Source organism: Cnephaeus nilssonii (assembly GCF_951640355.1).
Source record: "Cnephaeus nilssonii genome assembly, chromosome: X".
NCBI lineage: Eukaryota > Metazoa > Chordata > Mammalia > Chiroptera > Vespertilionidae > Cnephaeus > Cnephaeus nilssonii.
The window spans coordinates 87418101-87434376 of NC_137071.1; the positions used below are offsets into that span (position 1 = coordinate 87418101).

At 40.2% G+C, this 16276-nt stretch overlaps 1 protein-coding gene across 1 annotated transcript in view; it reads left to right on the forward strand.

Moving 5' to 3' along the window:
- Positions 1–16276, forward strand: part of IL13RA1 (interleukin 13 receptor subunit alpha 1) — a 71171-nt gene that overhangs the window by 36440 nt on the left and 18455 nt on the right. The window contains exons 7-9 of the mRNA XM_079764525.1: positions 5226–5273; positions 5556–5688; positions 14949–15045. Of these exons, the coding sequence (XP_079620651.1) occupies positions 5226–5273; positions 5556–5688; positions 14949–15045 (278 nt within the window). The remainder of the gene's footprint in view (positions 1–5225; positions 5274–5555; positions 5689–14948; positions 15046–16276) is intronic.

The window sequence follows — 16276 nt, forward strand, 5'->3', positions numbered from 1 at the left end:
GGGTCATGGGCTGGGCCAGCTGGGGCGAGGGGCTGTGGGCGGTTTGCTGGCCTGCCCCACCCCCCTGAGGGGCCGTGGGTATTTGGTCATTCCACTGTTCAGTCGATTTGCATATTACCCTTTTATTATATAGGATAGGCTTTTTGTTAGATAATTTTGCCCCACTGTAGGTCATGTAAGTGTTCTGAGAATGTTTAATATAGCTAGGCTAAGCTATGATGTTCAGTAGGTTAGGTGTATAAAAATGCATTTTCGACTTTGGATATTTTCAACATATGAGGTGTTTATTGGGATGTAACACCATCATAAGTTGAGGAGCATCTCTACTTACTAAAATAAGCCAGTGTTGACAGGTTAATAACTCAAAAGGGAGCGACCAGGTCCACAGCTGAGCAGAGCTCTTCTGGGCATTTGCAGATTAATCTATTTCTGAAATAGAGTAACCATGATCTGGAACAGAAACTGATGTCCCCATACAATACAGCAAAGGGAAAAGGCAAAGGACTTCCAAGTGGGGAGAGGGTGCGGCTTGCATTTCCAACTAAGTGAGATATCAGAAAACTGAAATATAATTGCTTTCTCCAGCCTTTACTGCTCTCCTGTCAAATCCCGAATACACATGCTGCTTGTATTATTCATTTGGCACTGAATTATGTCCTGATAGCTACTCTGATCACCTGTGTAGGCCTGTTCTCTCCACTAAAAAGATAAGCTGCTATAGGGACGAGTTATGTGGTGTTTATGCTGTTCCTGCTATTAATAGCAGCTAACATGTATTGAGCAATTAGTATGCACTAGGTATTTTAATAAGGATTTTATCTGAATTGTCTCATTAAGTCCTCACAGTAACCCCAAGGATCTAGCTCCTGTCCCCCTCTCCATTTTACAGATGAGAAAACTCAGTCTCAGAGGTTACTACTAAGATCACATTTCTAGAAAGTGGTAGAGTCAAGATTTCAGCAAAAGTCCAAGTTCAAAGTATTTGTTCTTAAACACTGTGGATCACATCAGTACTTTATTTTAATACTAACAGCCATCAATTATTAAGTGTTTATATGATATGCTACAAATATACTCTTCTGTGTACTTCTCATACAGTGGTTTATAATAATTCATGAAGTAGTTTACATTTCATAGAGAAACTAAGGCTCAGAGAGGTTAAGTAACATATTACAGGCCATACAGCTAATAAGTATGACTTCAAAAGTTGGTCTCCATGTATTAAACTTTGACAAAGAATACTTGGCACCTTAATCAATAAAGAAATTAAAAAAAAAAAGAATACTTGGTATAACACCATTTGTGTAATCATCACTTAACACATTTTTGTTGAATTAAATTACTTTATTTTTTATGAACTTCTGAACAGAAGAGAATACACATATATGGAACTTATTCATCTAAATCAGATCTATAGTCTATGTGGAATTAACTCTGTTTATACACTTGAGTGTAATGTACTCTCTCCTAGCAGATGGTCAGCAGCTGCTTCCTCTCCTAGAATATCATCAGCTTTTGTGTGCTCTCTGATCTTGAGTTCTGCTGTTTAGCCTTTTTTTTTCTTCTTTTTGCAAGACTTTTTGAGGAATTATTTTGCCTGGTGTTCCAGTTAAGAGAGGGAAGTAGGCTGGAACATGAACTGTGCCATCACATGAGGGCTGTGGTCGGACAGAGGTAGCTCATGACAGAATCACAAAGTAAGGAATGACTTGTCTTTGGCCACCCCCATCCCTGCAAACTATCTACTTGGTTCTCTGTGCCTTCGTTTTTCTTTTCTCATAGAGGTATCTAAGCAGCTGATAAACAACACAAGAGGATTTACATTTGAACAAGAGCCCAAAGCCTTTAATTTACACAATGATTTGCTGACTTTAGAATTTATATACACACACACACACACACACACACACACACACACATATATATGTCTATATATATAGATATATCTATATATATTCTATATAATAAAGAAGTAATATGCAAATTGACCCTCCTGCTCTCGCACAAGATGGCTGCCCCCATGTGGTCAAAGATGGCCGCCACAAGATGGCCGGCAGGGGAGGGTAGTTGTGGGCAATCAGGCCAGCAGGAGAAGGCAGTTAGGGCCGTCCAGGCCAACAGGGAAGGGCAGTTAGGGGCCACCAGGCCAGCAGGGTAGGGCAGTTGGGGGGCGACCAGGCTGGCAGGGGATGGCATCTAGGGGTGACCAGGCCTGCAGGGGAGGGCAGTTGGGGGCAACCAGGCCAGCAGGGGAGCAGTTAGGCATAAATCAGGCTGGCAGGGGAATGGTTAGGAGGTAATCAGGCTGGCAGGCAGAAATGGTTGGGGGCAATCAGGCATCAGGCAGGTGAGTGGTTAGGAGCCAGCAGTCCCGAATTGAGAAAGGGATGCCCAACTGCTGGTTTAGGCCCGATCTTAAACGGGCAGTGGACATCCCCTGAGGGGTCCCAGATTGGAGAAGGTGCAGGCTGGGCTGAGGGACAACACCCCCCCCCCCCCCCCCCGTGCACGAATTTCATGCACCGGGCCTGTAGTATCTGAATAATATTCCATAGGTGCCACCTCTTCTTTATCCAACCATTGATGATACTTAGGTTGTTTCCACATCTTGGCTATGGTGAATAATGCTGCAGTGAACATGGAGTGCAAATATCTCTTCAAGATCCTGATTTGTTTTCCTTTGAGGTCCTGATTTCATTTCCTTTGGATATATTCACAGAAATAGAATTGCTGGATCGTATAGTAGTTCTATTTTTAATTTATTGAGGAAACTCCATACACAAAAAAAAGATTCTCCTCCCATATGGATATGTAATACTGTATTCCATAGTGGGTACACCAGTTTACATTCTCACCAATAGTGCACAAGGGTCCCCTTTTCTCTATATCCTTGGCAACACTTGTTATTTGTTGATTTTTTTTTGATAATAGCACTTCTAATAGGTATGAGATGGTATCTCATTGTGGTTTTGTTTTGTATTTCCCAATGATTAGTGAGTGATATTGAACATTTTTTAATGTACCTGTTGGCCAGAAGTAGACAGTATTTCATGTGTTGATTTTTTACTCAGTTTTGAAATATTTGCATTTCAGGAACTGATTATTCTTTTTACATCAGACAGCAAGTGACTTAAATTGTGTGGAGTAAAATTTTACATTATATTTTCTGTAACCTAGTTATTTTTCATACATTATACTATCCACAAGGGGGAATGATTTCTTTTTCCTTCTTTTAAAATTTGTAATTGATGTAGGAAAAAAATTACACAAGTCATTATATGCAGTTAGATGATTTTTCACTAGTGATTTTGCAAATGATTTTTCACTTACATAACTAGCACTCCAGAAGCCACATCATGACCCCTTTTGGTCACTACCCTCCCAAAGAGCAACTATTATCCTGACTTCTAATCTCAGAGATTAGTTTTGTTGACTCTTTTTAAACTTTATATAAATTGATTATAGTGAATTTATTTTTGTGTGTGTCTGTCTTCTTTCATTGTGTTATGTTTATGAGATTGACTGATATTCTTGCCTGTAGTTGTAGATGGTTCATACTCATTGTATTCATTCCATTGTGCCAATATACCACATTTGATTTATCCCTTCTCCCATTGATGGACATTTCAATAGTTTTAGTTTAGAGTTTTATGACTAGAGTTTTTATGAACATTTTCATACTTGTTTCTTGGTGCACACATGCATACATTTTGGTTGGGCATATATGGGTCGTAGGATTACATCTTATTCTCTCTAGTAAATAATATCATTTTCCCAAGTGGTTTTGCTAATTTACACTACTAAGAGCAGAAATCGAGAGCTCTAGATCCTTCATATCCTCATCAACAGCGGTCGCCAATTTTTTGGACCTCGCGGACCACCAGTTGGCAACCGCTGCTCACCAACACTTGGTATTTATTGTCTGGTAGGTGTGTGTATTGTTATCTTGTATATTTAATTTGCATTTCCCTGGTGATTAATGAAATTGAGTACTTTTTCATGTTTATTAGCAATTTGAATATCTTTTTGTGAAATGCCTGTTCAAGTATTTTACCAGTTTTTTCATTGGCTTGTCTGTCTTTTCCTTATTAATTTGTGGGATATATGTACATATGTGTGTATTATATATAAATGTAAATATATGTTATATAATACATATATGCAAGTCCTTTGTCAGAAATTGCAAATATATTCTCTCACTCTATGCTTTACCTTTTTATTTCCTTAACTAGAGGCCTGGTGCACGAAATTCATGCATGGGGGGGGTCGGTGTCCCTCAGCCCAGCCTGCACCCTCTCCAATCTGGGACATCCCTCTTACAATCCAGGACTGCTGGCTCCCAACCGCTTGCCTGCCTGCCTGCCTGATTGCCCCTAAATGCTTCTGCCTGCCAGCCTGATCACCCCCTAACCACTCCCCTGCCAGCCTGATTGACACCTAACTGCTCCTTTGCCCGCCTAATGGCCTCTAACTGCCCTCCCTTCCTGGCCTGGTCACCCCTAACTGTCCTCCCCTGCAGGCCTGGTCACCCCTAACTGCCCTCCCCTGCTGGCCCGGTCACCCCCAACTGCCCTCCCCTGCAGGCCTGGTGCCCCCCAACTGCCCTCCCCTGCAGGCCTGGTCGCCCCCAGCTGCCCTCCTCTGCCAGCCTGGTCACCCCTAACTGCCCTCCCCTGCAGGCCTGATCGCCCCCAACTGCCCTCCCTTGTGGGCCTGGTCCCTCCCAACTGCCCTCCCCTGCCATCCTCATTGCCCACAACTTCCCTCCCCTGCTGGCCATCTTGTAGCAGCCATCTTGTGTCCACATGGGGGTGGCCATCTTTGACCACATAAGGGCAGCCATCTTGTGTGTTGGAGTAACATTCAATTTTCATATTAGGCTTTTATTATATAGAATAGGATATATTTTTAATGATAATATAGATGGTTTTATAAAAAGTGTTTTCTTTACAGTTAATATTTTTATCCTATTTAAGAAATATTTTTTTAAAATATTTTTATTGATTTTAGAGAGGAAGGGAGAGGGAGAGAGAGATAGAAATATCAATAATGAGAGAGAATCATCAATCATCATACATGAGATGATACCCAACCAACTGAGCCATACCAGCCAGGGCTGGTTCTCTTTTAATGGAATAAAGGAAACCTTGTTAGAAATGGTTAAATCATGTAAAATGTGATTTTTAAAATATCTTCAATTTACCCATTTTTTTTATATTTTCAAGGTTGAAGAACCCATATGTAATCATTCAGAGTTTGAGGGAAACCTGGAGGTCAGTAAATTCAACTTTAGCTATTTGGGCTTAAACACATAAGAGTAGTTGGGGATAGGGCCGGGTGAGCATAGCCTAAATTTGAACTGCTTTGTTCTGTGTGTTATTGTCCATTTTTATCCAGGAGTTAAAGTCAGATAATTTGGAGTACAATTCAAGTCTTAATCATATACAGAATTTGGTCGATAATTATATTTAAGATTCAGAAGCAGAGAAAGAGAATAAACTATTAATATTACTTGTGTGTGTTTTTGTTTTTTGTTTTTGTTTTTTAATTCTAAGGGTACAATTTGTTTCCGGGTTCCTGGTGTTCTTCATGATACTTTGAACACAGTCAGAATGAGAGTAAAAACAAATAAGTTATGCTATGAGGATGACAAACTGTGGAGTAATTGGAGTCCAGCGATGAGTATAGGTAAGGGAACAGGATTTCATTCAAATTTAAACCATTGATGCATGGAAACTAAGCTGAAGCAGAAAATAGGATGGGAAAAGGGATATTCTATATTCTTAATGTCAGCCAGTGAGTATTACAATTGAAATGTATTTTCTGTTTAATTACTGTCAAATCACCCAATTTGCATTACGGATTTTCAAAGTGCTATTCTCTTCTGTCCTGGCTCCATCTTTAGAAGGTAAGCATGATTAAATCTGCAGATTGTACAATGCTAGAGGACTTAGCTTATGACTTGGTGATAGAATCAAGAATAGAACAGTGCCGAAACCGGTTTGGCTCAGTGGATAGAGCGTCGGCCTGTGGACTCAAGGGTCCCAGGTTCGATTCCGGTCAAGGGCATGTACCTTGGTTGCGGGCACATCCCCAGTAGGGGGTGTGCAAGAGGCAGCTGATCGATGTTTCTCTCTCATCGATGTTTCTAACTCTCTATCCCTCTCTCTTCCTCTCTGTAAAAAATCAATAAAATATTAAACAAAAAAAAAGAATAGAACAGTGACCCTTGATGGCATTTAATAGAGATAAACCTGTATCTAGGTTTGAAAAAATCAGTTTCATTTATTAATTGAGAGGCTGAACAAGCTATTTGCCAGACTCAAGTATAGGATTGAAAGACCTGTGCTTTATGAATGTGTGTGTTGTAGGGTGCATATAGGGTTTTGTTTGACTGTAAACTCAAAGTGACTCAACATTGGATCCTTAAGTATCCCTAAAGGCACATGCAGTCATAGGCAGCAGTGACAGTGAAGCACCTAAAACAAAGGAACATGGGAGGGTGGGGCACAGTGTCCTGTGTACATCAGAAATGTGCTGTATTCATTCTGGGCACCACATTCTAGGAGGTGCCTATTCTTGAAAGAGGGTAATCAGGATGTTGAAGAATCTCAAAATTTAGGGAGAAACACTTGATGAAGTAAGCGTGGGAAGTCATAATTGATCAATTCTAACATTTTAGGTATTTTCAGGTAGAAGACGGAATAGACTATCTTTTTTGTGGCTCCTTGGGGGCAAAAGAGGACCAACTTAAGGACTTTCTAATAGCTATCTAACAGTCAGAGAGACAAGTTGTTAAGGTAGTCAATTCCCTATTAATTGAGTAATTGAACAAGCTATGTGTCAGACATGGTTGTATTAGTTATCTATTGTTGCATAACAAATTATGCCAAAATATAGTGGCTTAAAAAACACATATTTACTAATTCAGTTTCTTTCTGTGTATCAGGAATCTGGGCACAGGTTAGCTAGGTAACTCTGGCTCAAATTCTCTCATCAGGTTACAGTCAAGCTATCAGTGTGGACTAGAGCCTCATCTGAAGGCTTGACTGGGGCTAGAGAGTCCACTTCCAAGATCACTACTAATGTGGTCATTGGGGAGCCTCAATTCCTCTCTGGTGCTAGAGAGGGGGGTTATAACAGATTGAATTATATCCCCCAAAAAGATGTGTTTCAATTCCAACTCCTGTTACCTATGAGTGTGACCTTATTTGGAAATAGAGATTTGCAGATGTATTCAAATTGAAATGAGATCATACTGGATTAGATTAAGCCCTAAAACCAATGACTAGTATTCTTATAAGTAGAAGAGAGGATACACAGAAACACAGAGAGACACACATAGCAAAGACCATGTGAACATGGAGGCAGAGATTGGAGTGCTGCAGATACAAACCAATAAATACCAAGGATTCTGGGAGCCACCAGAATCTAGGAACAGGCAAAGAGGGATTATTCTCTAGAGCCTTAAGAGGGAGCATGTCCTTGTTGATATCTTCATTTTGGACTTTTAGCCTCCAGAACTGTGAGAGAATATATTTCTCTTGTTTTAAGTCAACCAGTGTGTAGTGATTTGTTAAAGCAATTCTAGAATATCAATACAGAGGCCTCCCTCAGTTCATCGCCATATGGATCTCCCCATAGGGCTACCTCATGATACAGTAGCAGCTGGCTTCCCCAAGTGAGTGATCCAAGAAAGAAAGAATATATAAGAGAACACCCAATATGGAAACCACAGTCTTTTATAACCTGATCTTGGAAATAATATTCCATCACTATTGCTGGTCAGTTTTTTACAAATGAGTCAATTAGTCCAGCCCACCCTCAAGGGGAGGGGTTATATAAGGGTGTGAATACCAGGAGGCAGGGATCATTTGGGGTCATCTTAGAGGCTGCCTTAAACAATTATGCTATTACTTGATGCTTTCTAAATGTTCATATCCTAGTGGAAAAGATAATCAAATAAATAGACATATAGTTCACGTGTTAGGTGTAACAAGGCATTAAAGTAAAGACTTTGGATTTGGACAGTGCTGGATTTGAGGCTTGACTCCATCACTTACTAAACCCTTAGAGACAAGCTAGTAAACTGCTCTGAGCCTTGCCCTTCTCATCTGTATAAATGGGAGACAGTATTATCTATCTCTGTAGCATAGATATACACATGTAGAAGCACATAGTATGGTATCACACATATAGTAGGTGCTCAATTAAGAACAGTAGTAGTGTTAGTTGTTGTTAGGATTATTTTAGGTGTTCTAATAGTATTAAGTAACCAATAAGAAAAGATAGTCACTGTTAATGAGATGATGCATTTACCAGATATAACATCTTTGTTAATAGTGTCTGAAACCTGTTGAGATATCTTGGTTTTAGATAATTTGTTTTTATTTTATTTTATTTTATTTTATTTTATTTTCATCTTTAATTTCATGATTGATTAAGGTATTACATATGTGTTCTCATCCCCCCATTAACCTCCCACCCCCCCCAATCATGCCCTCACCCCCCTGTTGTCTGTGTCCATTGGTTAGGCTTATATGCATGCATACATGTCCTTTGGTTGATCTCTCCCCCTTATCCACACCCTTCCCTACCTTCCCTCTCAGGTTTGACAGTCTGATCGCTGCTTCTCTGTCACTGGATCTGTTTTTGTTCATCAGTTTATGTTGTTCATTATATTCCATAAATGAGTGAGATCATGTGGTATTTATCTTTCTCTGACTGGCTTATTTCACTTAGCATAATGCTCTCCAGGTCCATCCATGCTGTTGCAAATGGTAAGAATTCCTTCTTTTTTACAGCAGCATAGTATTCCATTGTATAGATGTACCATAGTTTTCTAATCCACTCATCTGCTGACAGGCACTTAGGGTGTTTCCAAATCTTAGCTATGGTGAATTGTGCTGCTATGAACATAGGGGTGCATATATCCTTTCTGATTGGTGTTTCTAGCTTCTAGGGATGTATTTCTAGAAGTGGGATCACTGGGTCAAATGGGAGTTCCATTTCTAGTTTTTTGAGGAAACTCCATACTGTTCTCCACAGTGGCTGCACCCGTCTGCATTCCCACCAGCAGTGCAAAAGGGTTCCTTTTTCTCCGCATCCTCACCAACACTTGTCATTTGTTGATTTGTTGATGATGGCCATTCTGACAGGTGTGAGATGATACCGCATTGTCGTTTTGATTTGCATCTCTCCAATGATTAGTGACTTTGAGCATGTTTTCATATGTCTCTTGGCCTTCCTTCTCTCTTCTTTTGAAAAGTATGTATTTAGGTCCGTTGCCCATTTTTTGATTGGATTGTTTATCTTCCTTTTGTTAAGTTGTATGAGTTTCCTGTAAATTTTGGAAATTAAACCCTTATCGGTGATAACATTGGCAAATATGTTCTCCCATACAGTGGGCTTTCTTGTTGTTTTGTTGATGGTTTCCTTTGCTGTGAAAAAGCTTTTTATTTTGATGTAGTCCCACTTGTTTATTTTCTCTTTAGTTTCCATTGCCCTAGGAGCAGTAACAGTGAAGAAACTGCTACGGCATATGTCTGAGATTTCGCTGCCTGTGGATTCCTCTAGTATTTTTATGGTCTCCCGTCTTATGTTTAAGTCCTGTATCCATTTTGAGTTTATTTTTGTGTAAGGTGTAAGTTGGTGGTCTAGTTTCATCTTTTTGCATGTATCTGTCCAATTTTCCCAACACCATTTATTGAAGAGACTGTCTTGACTCCATTGTATGTTCCTGCCTCCTTTGTCAAATAATAATTGAGCATAGTGGTTTGGGTCGATGTCTGGGTTCTCTATTCTATTCCATTGGTCTATATGTCTGTTCTTGTGCCAGTACCAGGCAGTTTTGAGAACAGTGGCTTTGTAATACAGCTTGATATCTGGTATTGAGATCCCACCTACTTTGTACTTCTTTCTCAGGATTGCTGCAGCTATTCGGGGTCTTTTTTTCATTCCAGATGAATTATTGGAATGTTTGTTCTAGGTCTGTGAAATATGCCATTGGTATTTTAATGGGGATTGCATGGAATCTATAGATTGCTTTGGGTAGTATGGACATTTTAATGATGTTGATTCTACCAATCCATGAACACGGTATGTTCTTCCATCTGTTTATGTCTTCCTCTATCTCTTTATTCAGTGTCCGGTAGTTTTTCGCATATAGGTCTTTTACCTCCTTAGTTAAGTTTATTCCTATGTATCTTAATTTTTTTGGTGCGATGGTAAATGGGATTGCTTTTCTAGTCTCTCTTTATATAAGTTCACTATTGGTATAAAGAAATGCCATAGATTTCTTGGCATTAATTTTGTATCCTGCTACATTGCCGAATTCAATTATTACGTCTGATAATCTTTTGATGGAGTCTTTAGGGTTTTCTATGTACAGTATCATGTCATCTGCGAATAAGGACAGTTTTACTTCTTCTTTTCCAATTTGGTCCATTAAGTATGATGTTGGCATGGGTTTGTCATATATGGCTTTTATTATGTTGAGGTATGATCCCACTATTGCCATTTTGCTGAGAGTTTTTATCAAGAAAGGGTGTTGTATTTTGTCAAATGCTTTTTCTGCGTCAATTGATGTGACTATGTGATTTTTATCTCTCAATTTGTTTATGTGATGTGTCACGTTCATTGATTTGCAGATATTGTACCATCCTTGCATCCCAGAGATAAATCCTGCTTGGTCATGGTGTATGATCTTTCTGATGTATTGCTGGATCTGATTTGCTAGAATTTTGTTGAGGATTTTGGCATCTATGTTCAAGAGGGATATTGGCCTATAATTCTCTTTCATTGTGTTGTCTTTATCTGGTTTTGGTATTAGGGTAATGCTGGCTTCATAGAATGAGCTTGGAAGTGTTCCTTCCTCTTGAATTTTTTGGAATAGTCTGATGAGGATAGGTTTTAGTTCTTCCTTGAATGTTTGGTAAAGTTCCCCTGTGAAGCCATCTGGCCCCGGGCTTTTGTTTGCTGGGAGCTTTTTGATGACTGCTTCTATTTCTTCCATAGTTATCGGCCTATTGAGATTTTTAGAATCTTCCTGATTGAGTTTTGGAAGGTTGTATTTTTCTAGAAATATGTCCATTTCCTCCAGGTTGTCTAGTTTGTTGGAGTAGAGTTGTTCATAGTACTTTTTTTTAACAATCCTTTGTATTTCTGTGGGGTCTGTTGTTATTTAGCCTCTTTCATTTCTGATTTTGTTTATTTGGGTCCTCTCTCTTTGCTTCTTGGTGAGCCTGGCTAGAGGTTCATCAATCTTGTTTATCCTTTCAAAGAACCAGCTCTTGGTTTCATTTATCTTTTGTATTGTTTTTTGGTCTCTATGTCATTTATTTCTGCTCTGATCTTTATTATCTCCTTCCTTCTGCTCACTCTGGGGTTTTCTTGTTGCTCTCTTTCTAATTCTTTGAGTTGTAGAGTTAGATGACTTACTACCATTTTTTCTTATTTTTTGAGGTAGGCCTGTAGAGCTATAAACTTCCCTCTCAGGACTGCTTTCATTGTGTCCCATAGATTTTGGATTGTTGTGTATTTGTTGTCATTAGTGTCCAGGATGTTTTTAATTTCTTCTTTGATCTCTTTGGTAACCCAGTCATTATTTAATAGCATGCTATTCAGCTTCCAAGTGTTGGAGATTTTTGGATTGTTTTTATTGTAGTTTATTTATAATTTTATGCCATTGTGGTCTGAGAAGATGCTTGGTATGATTTCAACCTTCTTGAATTTGGCAAGACTTTGCTTGTGACCCAATATGTGGTCTATTTTTGAAAATGTCCCATGTGCACTTGAGAAGAGCGTATATTCTGTGGCTTTGGGGTGAAATGTTCTGAAGACGTCAATTAAGTCCATCTGATCTAGTGAGTCATGTAGGATTGCTGTTTCTTTGCTGATTTTTTGTCCAGAGGCTTTATCCAGTGATGTCAGTGTTGTATTAAAGTCCCCTACTATGATTGTATTGTTGTCGATCTCTCCCTTGATATCTTCTAGGAGTATTTTTTATGTGTTTGGGTGCTCCTGCATTGGGTGCATTTATATTTATCAGGGTTATATCCTCTTGTTGTATCAATGCCTTTAGTATTATGAAGTGGCCTTCCTTATCTCTTGTTATAGTCTTCACTTTGAGGTCTATTTTGTCAGATATAGGTATTGCTACCCCAGCTTTTTTTTCATTTCTATTTGCCTGAAAGATATTTTTCCATCCCTTCACTTTCAGTCTGTGTGAGTTCCTTTTTCTGAGGTGGGTCTCTTGTAGAGAGCATATATATGGGTCGTGTTTTTTTTGTCCATTCAACCACTCAATGTCTTTTGATTGTAGCATTTAGTCCGTTTATGTTTAAAGTTATTATTGAAACGTACTTGTTTGTAGTCATTTCTATTTTTGTGCCTATGTTCTTTATTACCTTTTTATATCTTCTTTTTACCGCATTCGCTTTAGCATTTCTTGCATTGCTGACTTGGTAGTGATAAACTCCCTTAGCCTTTTTTTTTTTCTGCAAAGCTTCTGATTTCGCCTTCAATTTTGATTGATAGTCTTGCTGGATAGAGTATTCTTGGATTAAGTTCTTTGCTTTGCAACACTTTGTATACCTCCTTCCATTCCCTTCTAGCTTGATGTGTTTCTGCTGAGAAATCATTTGATAATTTGACGGTGGATCCTTTGTAGGTAACTCTCTATCTCTCTTTTGCAGCCTTTAAGATTCTCTCTTTGCCAGGGCCAGTTTGGCTCAGTGGATAGAGCGTCGGCCTGCGGACTGAAGGGTCCCAGGTTCGATTCCAGTCAAGGGCATGTGCCTTGGTTGCGGGCACGTCCCCAGTGGGGGGTGTGCAAGAGGCAGCTGATCGATGTTTCTCTGTCATCAATGTTTCTGGCTCTCTGTCCCTCTTACTTCCTCTCTGTAAAAAATCAATAAAATATATTTTTTAAAAAAAGATTCTCTCTTTGTCGTGAACATTGCCATTGTAATTATGACGTGTCCTAGTGTGGGTCTTGGGATTCATCTTGCTTGGGACTCTCTGTACTTGTGTAACTTTTTTCTTCCCCATATCCGGGAAGTTTTCTGTCATTATTTCTTCAAATAGATTTTCTAATCCTTGCTGCTCTTCTTGTCCTTCTGGCAGGCCTATTATACGTATGTTACTTCGTTTCGTGTTGTCCCAAAGCTCCCTTAGGCTCTCCTCCTGCTTTTTAACTTCTTTTTCCAGTTGCTGTTCAGCTTGAGTTTTTTTCTCTACCTTATCTTATAACTCACTAATTCAGTCCTCTGCTTCTTCTAGTCTACTGTTGAAACTTTCCATGGTGTTTTTGATTGTAGCTATATCAGTTTTCATTTCTTCCTAATTCTTGCATAGGATGTTGATTTTCTCATCCATCTGGTGAATGAATTGTACAACCATTACTCTGAATTATTTTTCTGTCATATTGCATGCTTCAATTTCACTAATTTCCTTTCTTGGCGACTCCTCATTTTCTTTCCTCTGTGGATTGTGTTGTCTCCCCATTCTGATCATCACCAGAAGGTTCAAACGTCGAGTTGTGTGGGTCTGGGCCGTTTGCAGTGGGAGCTTCGCACCACCCGAGTGTCACTGAAGAGCTCCAACACGAAGATGTGTGGCTGCCAAGGGTTGGTGGGAACCAGGCTCACCCAGAGTCAGCGTTACCAGCGCTTAGTGTGGCCTCACAAGTGCACCTAGAATCAGGGACCCTGCCTGTACCATGCTGAAATAGAGACCCCGCTGGCGTGTGCCAAAAATCAGAACCCCCTAGCGCATCCCAGTAGTCAGAGTTCTCCTGTGCCTGTACCAAGAATCGAGTATCAGAGTCTCCGTTGCTTGTGTGGCCTTGTGCTGAGAATCAGGGTCCCTGTGTGCACATGCACCAAGAATTGAAGTCACTGGCTCTTAGTGTGAGTTCACTGGGAGTCAGGGATCCCATGTTCACGCGATAAGAAACTGAGTCAAGTCAGTGGTGCTCAGTGCTGCCTTCCGCCTGGATAATCGGGGTCCCCGTCAGCTTGGGGGACTGGGTTGCACACTAGCACTGTGTCGGCACGAGGTCCGCTCCTGCGCTGCGGAAAACAGACTTCCGTGTGCGCTTGCCCAGAATCGAAGTCAGGTGGCACTGCCGCCCTGCGTGGGCTTCGGGTTTGGTCGCCCGATTGTGTTGCAGGGAACAGAGTCCCAGTGTCTGCATGCTCCCAGGCTCAAATTCCTGTAGCAGTGCTGTGGCCCATGAGAGGGGCTGGTCTATCAGTTTCTATGGCGTTGCCCGCGAGCCTGCAGGGAGGGGGATAGGCTCTGTGACTCACAGAAATCTACGGCCGGGATGTCTGGATTCTTGGTGTCTGTAGGTCTGCAGCTGTGGTCGCAGGTCTCTGTCCCCAGTGGCTGCAGGGTCCTGTTTTGCGTCTGAGACCAGACTGGATGGTGCTGGGGCCAGGATCCTAGTCTCAAGCAGCTCTTTTTCTCAAGATGGCATGGTCTCTGTGCCTGCGCTGGCTGCCCCGTTGAGTCTGTGTTGGAAGCGGGGCTCCGCCGTCTAAGACTGCCCAGTTTGTCAGCCCCTTGGAGGACCTGCAGGATCTAACTGTCCCTAGCTCATACACACACACACCACACACGTCTGCACTCTCCTCTCTGGGTTCCTCACTCTCTCACACTCTCTCCCTTCCTACCTTCCTGCTGGTCGCCATCTTCGCAACATTGAGAGTCAGTTTTAGATAATTTTTAAGGTGTTTATTCATTCATGGAATTTAGGCACTAGAGCAAGACCTCCCCCCATTATTAAGATAACAGAGGATAAGTTAATTGAAGGGTTTTGGAAAATAGTTTGGGGCAGAGGGCAGCTATATCTGTGACCTCACTACTATAATAGAGCTGTTGCTTGGTTTATTTCTAAAAGAATTTTATTTCTCATATCTTTCTGTTTACTTTCCATTTTCCAGGTAAGAAGACCAATCCAACACTCTATATCACCATGTTACTCATAATTCCAATCATTGTTGCAGGTGCAATCATAGTCCTTCTGCTTTATCTAAAAAGGTAAGGCAACTGCCCAGGCAGGTTTGACAGTTTCTGCTAGCCTGGTTGCTATGGTTATTACTCTGTGTGGGTGTTTGATGTTTGCCCAGTGTATTAAAAGCATTTGGATTATAACTGACTTTTGATACTATAGCATGGCAAAGAGGTATTATTATGCACATTTTATGGTGAGGGAAGTGTTAGTTGTGTTTCTCAGGGCTCAGCTCAGGCACTGCTTTCTTTGCATGTGTTAGAATTGTTGCTAGGACTTATGTTCATTCTACTCTTTCAAATGTCTAATTTATTGACAGTTAGTTGGTAGCTGTTGGAGTAAAGTTTTAAAAATGGAAACTATTGTTCATTAAATGACTTGTCTGGTATGAATGCAAAGCATGCTGCTACTTAATGCTGTAGGAAAGAGCTTCACCAAGTTGAATGTAATATACAGTATTCATTTTTTGAGAATGTTTTCCCTTCTCTATCTAACTATAAGGACTAGTCTGGTGTCATCATTTGCTCTTTCAGTAAATACCTATGGTTGAAATAAGGTATTAAGCTGGGTCTAAACCAATATTTTATCATCATGTCAATAGTCATTCAACGTACATTTATTGAGTGCCTATTTATGTGCCAGTCACTGTCCTCATTGCTGGCATTACAGCAGTGAACAGGACAAAGTCCCTATCTACATTCTAGGGGGATGGATATATATATATATATATATATATAGTGTCCCAAAAAATGTACACACACACTTTAAACAATTATAAAGGCAGTGTTTATTAAAATACATTTCATTTTCAAACATGAGCTATCAGCTGGTAAAGTATGTATACATTTTGAGGGGGTTGGGGGGATACCCTGTATATATAAAACAAATTAAATTATATATATATATATATATATATATATATAGAGAGAGAGAGAGAGAGAGAGAGAGAGGATATAGATATAGATAGATAGATAGATAGATAGATAGATAGATAGATAACAAATCATAAATACTATGACTTCACATAGCGAGTTATGGGGGTGATGTGGAGAAAGGCTAGATATTCAGAGAAAGAGTATTCCAGGCCAAGGGAATAGTAAGTGCAAAGGCTCCAAGGCTAGGATGAGCTTTGTGAGTCTTATTGGAGTAGAGTGTGCAAGGGAGAGAGTGACAGGAGATGAGGCTGGAGAGCTAGCAGAGCTAGATCATGTAGGCCATGGCAAGAAATTAGATTTTATCTTAAGCATAAGGGGTAAACAT